The sequence below is a fragment of the Apium graveolens genome, chromosome 9 (assembly GCF_009905375.1).
Source record: "Apium graveolens cultivar Ventura chromosome 9, ASM990537v1, whole genome shotgun sequence".
Taxonomy (NCBI): domain Eukaryota; kingdom Viridiplantae; phylum Streptophyta; class Magnoliopsida; order Apiales; family Apiaceae; genus Apium; species Apium graveolens.
In genome coordinates this window covers 238929619-238939182 of record NC_133655.1, presented here as the reverse complement: position 1 = coordinate 238939182, position 9564 = coordinate 238929619, and the positions used below count along the sequence as shown (strand labels likewise).

General features: G+C 36.6%; 1 protein-coding gene across 1 annotated transcript; it reads right to left on the bottom strand.

The window, feature by feature from the left end:
- Positions 1–428: 428 nt before the first annotated feature.
- LOC141686080 (uncharacterized) lies at positions 429–9358 on the bottom strand. The gene is made up of 16 exons (XM_074491139.1): positions 9254–9358; positions 8946–9058; positions 8587–8683; positions 8371–8495; positions 6610–6785; positions 6233–6567; positions 5955–6128; positions 4977–5270; positions 4468–4620; positions 4009–4163; positions 3329–3434; positions 2319–3236; positions 1728–1800; positions 1362–1447; positions 1085–1292; positions 429–852 (listed from the first exon to the last, which is right to left on the bottom strand). The coding sequence occupies exons 1-16, from the start codon at positions 9356–9358 to the stop codon at positions 659–661; spliced, it is 3312 nt and encodes a 1103-aa protein (XP_074347240.1). The 3' UTR covers positions 429–658.
- Between the last annotated feature and the right edge of the window lie 206 nt (positions 9359–9564).

The window sequence follows — 9564 nt, the reverse complement described above, 5'->3', positions numbered from 1 at the left end:
CAATGTACTAGGTTACATGACCCCAGAAGACGGACATGAACACTGGAGACCTCCGACGAGCAACAGAGTTAAGTAATGTCAAACTGCAAAGCTGGCAAAATTGCTCCGGAAGTTGCAGAGGGTATTGGCATCAGAAAGGCTTTAGGTGAGGTAAAAAACAAGAGTGTTTTTCTTATTTGTCAAACGGTCTGCGAATAATGTATCTCACTATCTAGCGAGATATAGTAGTTCCATAGCTGATCGTAGGTGGAGGATGGGGAATGTCCATCCGGAATTTCAACTTGGTATGTCGAAAGACCTTTTGAATCAATAGAATTTCAGAAAAAAATTGAAATTATTGAAAAGAACGAGGACAGCCAAATTATATTTTGTTTTGCTTTTACTGAGCAAAGAGTGTAATACTCAAAGGCAATTTGGTCTTCTGAGAATAAAATTACAGCTCTTTGAAATAATGAAAATTATGCTCTTATAAAAGCGTAGGCATTGGCTTGTTTCATAGATATTGTGTGATCATGAGTTAGATGCTGACCTCTGAACTCGTTGTAAAACGAAATAGGTTCCACTCAACCACAAGGACAAGTTGTTTATGAGAGTGTCTAAGTTATCGAATCTAGGACATCTTTTGTCAGTACAAACGTTTCTGAAATTGTTACACTCACTATTTCTGTTGTCTGCTAGCTTTCTTTCCTTTCTTTTCTTTCTGCTTCAGTTGATTAAGGCCTGTTGCGGACACTTTTAAATTGCCAATGATTGCAGCAACAAGCTCAGAATCTGTGCACGCTTTCATCAGTTCCTTCTCTCTCTGTGTTGCCTCAAGAATCTGACTAAAAAGGTTCAGAGACATCTTGGCAGCTGTAAAATAATGAAACGAGGGAGGATGAGAAGAAAACAACGTTGAAAGACATGTCAACTCCGCGATGACAAAATGCCAAGGTTCTTGCCAAATATTCAAGGCTCGAGAATTAATAAATTGTCAAATTTACTAGATGTTGAACTAAAAATAATTTTTGGAACAATAACAGAGTGAAGGCTAGAAACCTTGTGTGCATTGAGATTATTAATTATTTAAGAAAATATTTATTACCTTTCCCTCTCTTTGATGTGCCTGGGATTATCTTGACTCGATATTTGTATGATTGCAATGCATTATAAGGGCCGCAGACAGGTACAGCATATAATAGGATGTCATTAGGCAACGGATTCCCTGTCAAATTATCCACATCATTTAGTTTCTCTTTCTCGTCTTCCCCAATCTCGTTTATATCGTCTTCTTCCATGGCTAACCTATCCTCCTCGATACCACCTATTTCTAGAGTTGCGCGGGAAAGGTTTTGTGGTCTAGTACGTGGACGACCTTGCGCAGCTTCATCTTGAAGTCCTTGGCAATCACGAGACAGATGACCTGCCTTCTTACATTTGTAACATATTTTTGTCGTAACGTCAGGGCCTGAGAAAGCAAAATGATGCCAAAATAAGATGTCTTTTAATGATCAATTATGCAGTGGTAAAAGTTACAAATTGCACTTCGCCACAAAATTTGGACAGAATTGTTGCATATAACACTGTACAATATTCTTTCCCACCATGAAAACTCTTTTCCATCGCCCAGGCACCACAAAGATGAAATTTTGTTGGTGAAATTACAAATGTCAAGAAATCAATTTATGCTATACACTAATCTATATATACACAAAAAAGAGTTGATTATCTTCACTATTGAGACATACCAGTTGCCAGTTTTGACACAGCTACTGCTTCCGTCTTAGGCTCCACTATGTTATTTTGTACTTTTCCAGCAGACTAGAAAATAACAATGGAAAGGAGTTAGCGTATTCACTATCGTAAATTTGACCTTCAAAAAGTAGCACAATTTTAAGGTGTTAAGATGTATTGTGATTCATGGTATAAACAATAGAAATATGAGCTTCATTGTCGAATGTTTTCATGAGACTAGTAACAATGCTTATACACATACATGTTTGAGTACTTTAAATCAAAACCTTCTTGATATAACATGAAAGCACAAGAAATAATTCAGTGTAGGTAATGTAGAGAATTCATCTTAAGAACAATTAAGTCTTATGACTAGTAGCTACTTGGATGGTAATTAGAAACACGGCAAAACAAACCTCTTTGATGAATATTTAGAAAAATGAACACTATGACATCATGATGTTGCAAATAGTCATACAAAATTCTTCGGTTTTGAAACAAGTAAGAAAAGAAATAGATAAAGCAAAGATGAGCAATATGTATGATGTAAAGATTCCAATGCAACATTTGATATTATTGCAGTATTTGTCAAGGTTTGTACTCACAGCAAACAGATCCATTCGAATTTTTCTTTCCTCTTCATCTTGATCAGCATACTTTTCCTTCATCTTCTTTAGTTTACCCTTCTGCCCACGGCTCAGTTTTCCACCACCAACTGGCCTCGAAAACTGATAGTGTTTGACAGACGCGCTCTTCATATTGTTATTACATTTGGCATCCTCTTCTTTCCCATAATCAACAGATTCATTTACGCTGTCACTTTTCTGGCCTTTCATCTGCTTTCTTCTCTCAGCTTTTGAGATATAGGGCTTTTCCCTTTGTATTCTTTCTCCATCATAAAGATTATGTTGCTCGGGTTCTTCATGAGAACCTTGGAATCCATAATTTTTGACCAACTCATTAGGCCCGAGCTCTAGAGCTCTATCTATAAGATCATCAAATTCTGAGATATCAGAAGTTTTAGTTCCAGTATGCGTGCTATACAAACTTGTCCCTGTTTCAGCCATATGTTTCGGCTCATTAATAGCTTTTACATTAGTTTTATTTAAATTACTGTCAGATCCATATTCAGTAGACACTGCTTCAAGTCTTGGTTTTTCTCTAGTTAGCTCTGCACAATTTGCCGATGGTAGATTGTGCTTCTTCTCTGAATCCTTCTCCTCGGTCTCAGAGTCCGATATTTCTTGAAATTGTTCAATTTCTTCCTTCTCATTTGTTCCTTTCCCTTCACCCCTTACCCTCCTTTCATTTAAATGAGACCCCAAAGAACTCTCATCCAAACAAAATAACATCCCAAATCCCATGACAAGAGGGTGTGGAGGAAGAAAATTCTTTTTTCCCTGGATAATGAAACTTCCAACTGTGAGATATTCTCCGGTAGGAGCAGTTTTACTGACCTGGTTAGGATAGACCCACCAAGCACTCGTTACAATCTTGGAGTCCCAAGCCTGGCTGTGACAGACCTAATCAAGAATAGAGTGGAGGTAAGTTCTTTCACCTTGCAAAGAGAGAGAAGTGAAAAAAACTAACGAAGCACAGTGTCAAGCTTACTTACAGTGAAAGATCCAGCTTGGTTTAAAGTAAGAGGCGGTACAGGGTTTTCTGGCTTGTGGTTTTTGATTATGGTGCTAGAAGCTCCATGAAGTTCTGCATGGACATATCTGGTTCATCACCAAACTCACAATATGAGAATAAACTACAGATAGGAAAAAAATATGTGAACATTTGTAATTGCATATTTTTACACAAGTCTAGTTATCCCAGTTTCAGATAGCAGGAAGATTGAGCTTGATAGCAAGTGTCAAGTATTGATAACCAAATACTGGAAATGCAAAAGTTGACACAATACAATTCCATTAGTACACAAATTGTTATACTTACACTGTGTACATACTGTGTATATATGTTCTTATAATTCTTCAGAGAATATCTTAGCACCAAAAAAGTGAAATCCAGCAAAAAAAACAAGTGAACACTAGAAAGCACCTATGGTACCGAATGTGTTCTTCCTCACTGTTCCCAACTATATTTCATAGTGTTACTAACTGCAATCAACTAACAATAAAACCGTGTCTATACCATCCTGTTTTGATGATCATAATAATAATTTTTCCTTATATTTAAATGATATTAGTCTATAAGTTTATATATCAACCACAACGTCTATATATTAAGGACTGAACGCTAACTATATAACTAAAGTGATTAAAATAAATCTTTATAAGAATCACTTACAAATCTCCTTTTGACATATAACGTTTGACTATCATCTCATTTTGTTGAGCATCTCGGCCACTAATTACAAGATAATTCTCACTGCTGATGAACCAGTTGAATTTTTCAAACCAGTGAACTTTGCGCATATGTGTAATTGCAGCCACAGTTTTTTCCTACAAATTAAATAATTGGGTTACAATAAGGACTAAATATATGGAATGCAAGATTGTATTACGGAAATAGAAGATAATAAAATCCTTTAAAATAAGCAGGCGCAGAGTGATAATGCAATATCTTATGTAGGACAACTACATATACTGGAACTAGCATTAAGAAACATTTTTGCAAAGTCTTCTTGCGCCAAGTGACTGGCTGTCATTGGATTACACAATTATGCAAGAAGGGACTTGTCCAAGTATCAAAACCAATTTTCTAGATATAGTACTTGGGTAAACAGATATAATTAGTTTTGTGCACCTGTGAAAGGTGAAATTGGGTCTTTCTCTCAGCAGCTTTGAAGGCTTTTTCATGAGCTGAGATTGTCTTTTCTTGCTTGCTTTCCTGTCTCTTCTTCATTTCATACCAGCGCCGTGCATTTGCATAAGCTGAAAGTGCCAGGTCAATTTCCACCTAGAAGTTCATTCAGTAATGAGGAAGTTATTGTTGAGATGTTATATATCTTCAACGAAATTATATAAAAGGGACTGAAGAATGCTACTTCTTATGAAAAGACCTAACAGTAGCAACAAACATAAGCCGTATTAACTGCAAGAATAAACAAACATCTGGACTTCGATCAATTTGAGATTAGAAAAATTGTTTTTAAATCATGTCCAACATCAAACAATCCATGTAGCATCACATAGTATGTGGATTATCCTATCTTGCATAGTTGCATGTTCGAAATATTTAATCTGCAAGGACAGCACGCTATTAATCTGCGCAAGGATAAGCGAATCACAAATAAATAGATTTTCATGTAATACCTTATCTGCAGGTTGTGTCTTTTCATTATCATCCATTTCATCAAGATTGTTACTCAGAAGAAGTGTCATGCAATTTTTTTCAAGGTTGAGCTTGTCTATGAGGCCAGCCACAGGATTTCCAGATTTTTTCTCCTCTTTCACCATGCGAACTAGATTTTCCCAACTCATGCCATTATCTAGAGCGACACGAACAGCTAATATAGTAGCATCAACATCTTCTAAGTTGTACTCTATCAGTTCTGCCATTTTAACACTTATATCAACTTCACTCTTCAAAATGTGTGCACGACTTTCCTGTAACATTGCATAGACGGCTAAATTTCAAAAACATATTCAATATAGTAAATATCAAAAGTACAAAATCATATAAGTTATATTGAACTTCATCTCCACAAGTAACTAGATCACTTAAAGTATATTTCCTACAAATCCGCTAGCATTATACCTAATAAAACCACCGGGCTTACTCACAAACCTAAGTATACAAATAACGTTGGCATGCTGGTCGCTGAAAACCCAGAAGTTGAAGTTTTACCTGGTTTTTCCATATGCTTGTTCAAATTAACTAAGTGGAGCAATTATCAGTTCTCACTACATATATAAAAAGTCCTATTTACATTACTACAGAAACCTTAAAAAGATTTCAGTGTTCAATTTGATGTCAAGTACGTTGTAAGATATTAATAATTTGATACTCACAGTAAATTTATTTTTACTAACCATATGCCCACCAAATGAACATATAGCATAGACCACGAGGAATAAAGATATAGCAAGCAAAATATTAAACTAAAAACTAATGAATAATGATGGTTCAGATGCAAAACTTTAAACCAGGAACACACTGGATCTTTATAGTCAAATTTAGATGTGAACCTGATCTGTGCGTATCTCATTATATTGTGCTGGGTCTAATGTAACACTAGAAACGGGGAGTACATTGGGTCTTTATAGTCAAAATTCAGATATGTAATGTACCTGATCAGTACGTATTTTATTAAGTTTCTGCATTGCAAAGCTCTCTTTTACCCTGTGCTGTTGTTCAGACTTTTGAGACTCGATTTTACTGTAGAACTCGTCCAGTGCTGCATCAAAAGTCTTAAAATACAGGCAATCCCTCGACTTAAATTGATTCAGCAGCAATGGGCAGAACTCATTGTAGATCTGTAAGCAGGTCAACTATAATGAGGCACGAAAAAATTTCAGTACACCAATCACTAAAAAGAAAAGATTAATGCTCGTGAAAAGTACAAAACCTGATCAGAGTTTTGTGTTGCACAACCAGAAGTACTAGAGTCCTTCCCCAAAACTTTCTGCTGCATCAAGATGTATCCTTCAGGGATCTTATCCCCTTTTATAACATCCTCCATCCAGTCCTCAAACTTTTCAATAGCTTTTAACAGAGCCTGAAGAGAATTTTCATCTAATTTAAAGTGCTTTGTAAATTTCACATTTGGAGCCAACCCAGCATCCAGAATAATATGTTCCAGTATTCCCGGTCCATAACCCAGTGCCTCCCCAAGAGCGAATTTAAAAGTCAGTTGTCTGGAACTGGCACCAGATTTTGCCTTTCCCGAAGTCCTTGAACGTTCTAGTTTTTGCTTTTCTTTATGTACATCTGGACCAATATCACCCCCCTCAGTTAGTTCCAAATGTGCATTGTTTTCCTTGAGTTTCTTTGATGCATCGGGTTTTCTTTTAGATGCAAGGATATCCTGTACCTTTGTACTAGTAGTCCGCTCAAAAACTCGACAAATGTCTAACGGGTATTGGTGCCGTGACATAATCGCCAATCCTTTGTCATCATCCCTGTCATCAATGAATTGCTATCATCAATTTCAGCAAGTACAAAGCATTTCTTCCATACACATTTGTATAACACAAGGTTCTACAGGTCTGAACATTATGCAAGCATATCTAAGATCAGTACTACGGAACAATATTAAAGTCTGAAGTTTGTGTAGACTGTAGAGTAAAATAAAAATAGGACGCTTTCCGTTAATGCTGGGGGGCTGTGAACATAATCTGAACAGGTTCAAACTTTAAGCTACAGCATAAGTCGAACCTGTTTTACATGTAGCTGCTCTACCAACAAAAATGCAGAAGATTTTTCATGTATAATTGAACTGGTTGCTAGGGGAGGTGTGCAAGATTATTCAGAGATCAATACTAGGGAGTAGCATTGCATTGTGATTCTAGTGTAGTTCAAAGGCAGTACAGGAGGGTATCTCTCATTTATGGTTGGGGATTATAATTTAAGGAAACAGCCTCTTCATTTTTTGGATTGAGGGTAAGGCTGCGTACGATATACCCTCCCCAGACACTGCCCTAGGCGGTATTATTGGGTACGATTGATTGATTGCACTATCTAGCTAGTTCCAAACCGTTCATGGGACAATCCTTTATGCTGTTATGGCAGAACTACCAACACTAGTGCGGCAAAATATAATGAACTACCAAGCCCATCCATAGGTCTCATTTATGCTGTTATCGACAAAATCCAAAATTAATGATCAAGGTGTAATTTCTATCAATTAACCGATTAAAATATGTAAGTTCACAATACTTTTAATAGAGATCTCCTGGCTTGGAACCTAAGCTATACCAAATAGCTGAAATTTTGTACGGGAAAACATAAAGGGGCACATGAAGCTCTTCATCTAAACTAAACTACATTTACATGATCAAGAGTTCCGATATGTATTCTGTGCTTCACAATTCAGCACATGCGACGGGATCAAATGCTTTCATAGTGCTCAGAAAACCTTGAAGGCAAGGTGCACCTACTGCCAATGCTGCAAGGCTACCCAAGCGAATGACTAAGTTATCCATTTTCTACATATATTAGAATGCTATAAATTTTCTACATATATTAGAAGTATTACTAAAGAATCTAAGATCACAATCAACGCTAGTAAATAGTACATAAAAGAGAAACTAAAATCGTGAGACTGGTACTGAGCTTCTAGCGGTTATTATTTGATATCTAATTCGCAATCTGTGACATTGTGCAATAAAAATAGGACACATTTAGATTGAAAACACCTCTGGGAGGTGAGAGTACAGGACTGGACTGCGAAAAGTACCAAGAGAGCCTAATGAGTTCACATAAAGGAAGACTTTGTGCAGGGAGCATGCTTCCACAGACAAAATTTTGCCACCTATTTAAAGTTCAGACCAGAGTGATCTCGATTATCTGGAGGTTTAAAATCTCAGAGACAAATCTAATTTAAAACCTAACCTGGCAGATTTATTTACTGCAGGTAACCATATTGTTGTGCAACGTAAGTTACATAACCAAAAGATGAATCTTTGTTTAGCCTGTTAGATGCACTAAACTTCTTGGTTCAAAGTTTTAAACCAATATGATCAGAGATTATTAAAAATTACCAACCTGTGTGAGCGGAGAAGAGTCAAGACCATGAAATCAGAATCAGTGAGAACTATATTTCCGTGGGCATATAGCTCCAACAGAATGTAATGTGCATTAGCACCCAGTCCAAATTGAAAGAGAACTATCTGAAGGGAACACATAGAGGCATTACAAAAATACATATAAAGAGCTATGAATAACTTATAAGCTAATTAAATATTTTAAGATGTTACATACCCTATCATATCCAATTTGCCTCACATCCTCGAGCCTTCTAGTCCGTATGTGCTTCCTCAGTTTGAGTGTGAACCCAGAAGGAGTATTGCTTTTATCCCTACATTCAAAACAGCAAAAGGCAAAATATTGGTTATTCAATGTAGGTGTCCTCACAATAGAAATAAGAAAATCATCAGATAGGCCATAGCCTTTTTCTTCGAAAGCTTAATTGCTGCATGTAATACGTGAAGTGAAGCCATATAACATCAACTCATTGCTCGAGGCCCGTTCCATTCCTCTCAGTGAGTAGACAATTTTTAATACAGAGTGATCGTATATTCAATAGCAAATAACAGGTTAAAAACTTCTAATACTTATACCTTGCATAATCAGTAGTATGCAACCTAGCACCACTTTCCATCAACAACAAGACTTTCTCGCTCTCGCCAGATTCAGTTTGACCACTGCTATTCATAAGCTTAAATACATATGTCTGCACCCAAATTTTCAGAATTATAAACATTTTCTCAGTTTTAAAGTAGAGCCAAATCAGATTTTGAGAAAACTTTTCAAATTAATAAACATGTACCAAAGACCTCTTGGTCGAATGGTATCTTCAAATGTCCAAAGTTTGTCAAAGAAAAGAAGAGGTTGGATGAGTGTGTTTAATCATCCAAAAATCCAATACCTTGGGAGTCAAGTCATAGATATTAGAGCAACGCATCCCGATTAATCGTCGTAAACATTTGACCTCTGCCGCAACATCAGCCGTGTTCATTCGTACCTTAACCATTTTCACGTTCGATTATGTCTGTACTTTGAGAGACCTGTTATAGAAAATTATTGAAGCAGGGTTTTGAGTGAACTGTTAGTTGGATAACTGTGAATTATAAATACAAACCGTGGAGAACAAGGTATTTACTTTGTTGGAGTGGAACTGGACTGCTAGGTGTTCCCGTGGGATGTATAAAACAGCACCCGGGCTAGTGTAAGACCAAT

Coding starts and splice junctions, on each gene's coding strand:
- LOC141686080 (XM_074491139.1), bottom strand. CDS start 9,358: ATGGTTAAGGTACGAATGAACACGGCTGATGTTGCGGCAGAGGTCAAA. Junction 3,237..3,328: donor ACCAAGCTGGATCTTTCACT/GTAAGTAAGCTT, acceptor ATTCTTGATTAG/GTCTGTCACAGCCAGGCTTG. Junction 1,293..1,361: donor AAGGACTTCAAGATGAAGCT/GCGCAAGGTCGT, acceptor GGTGGTATCGAG/GAGGATAGGTTAGCCATGGA.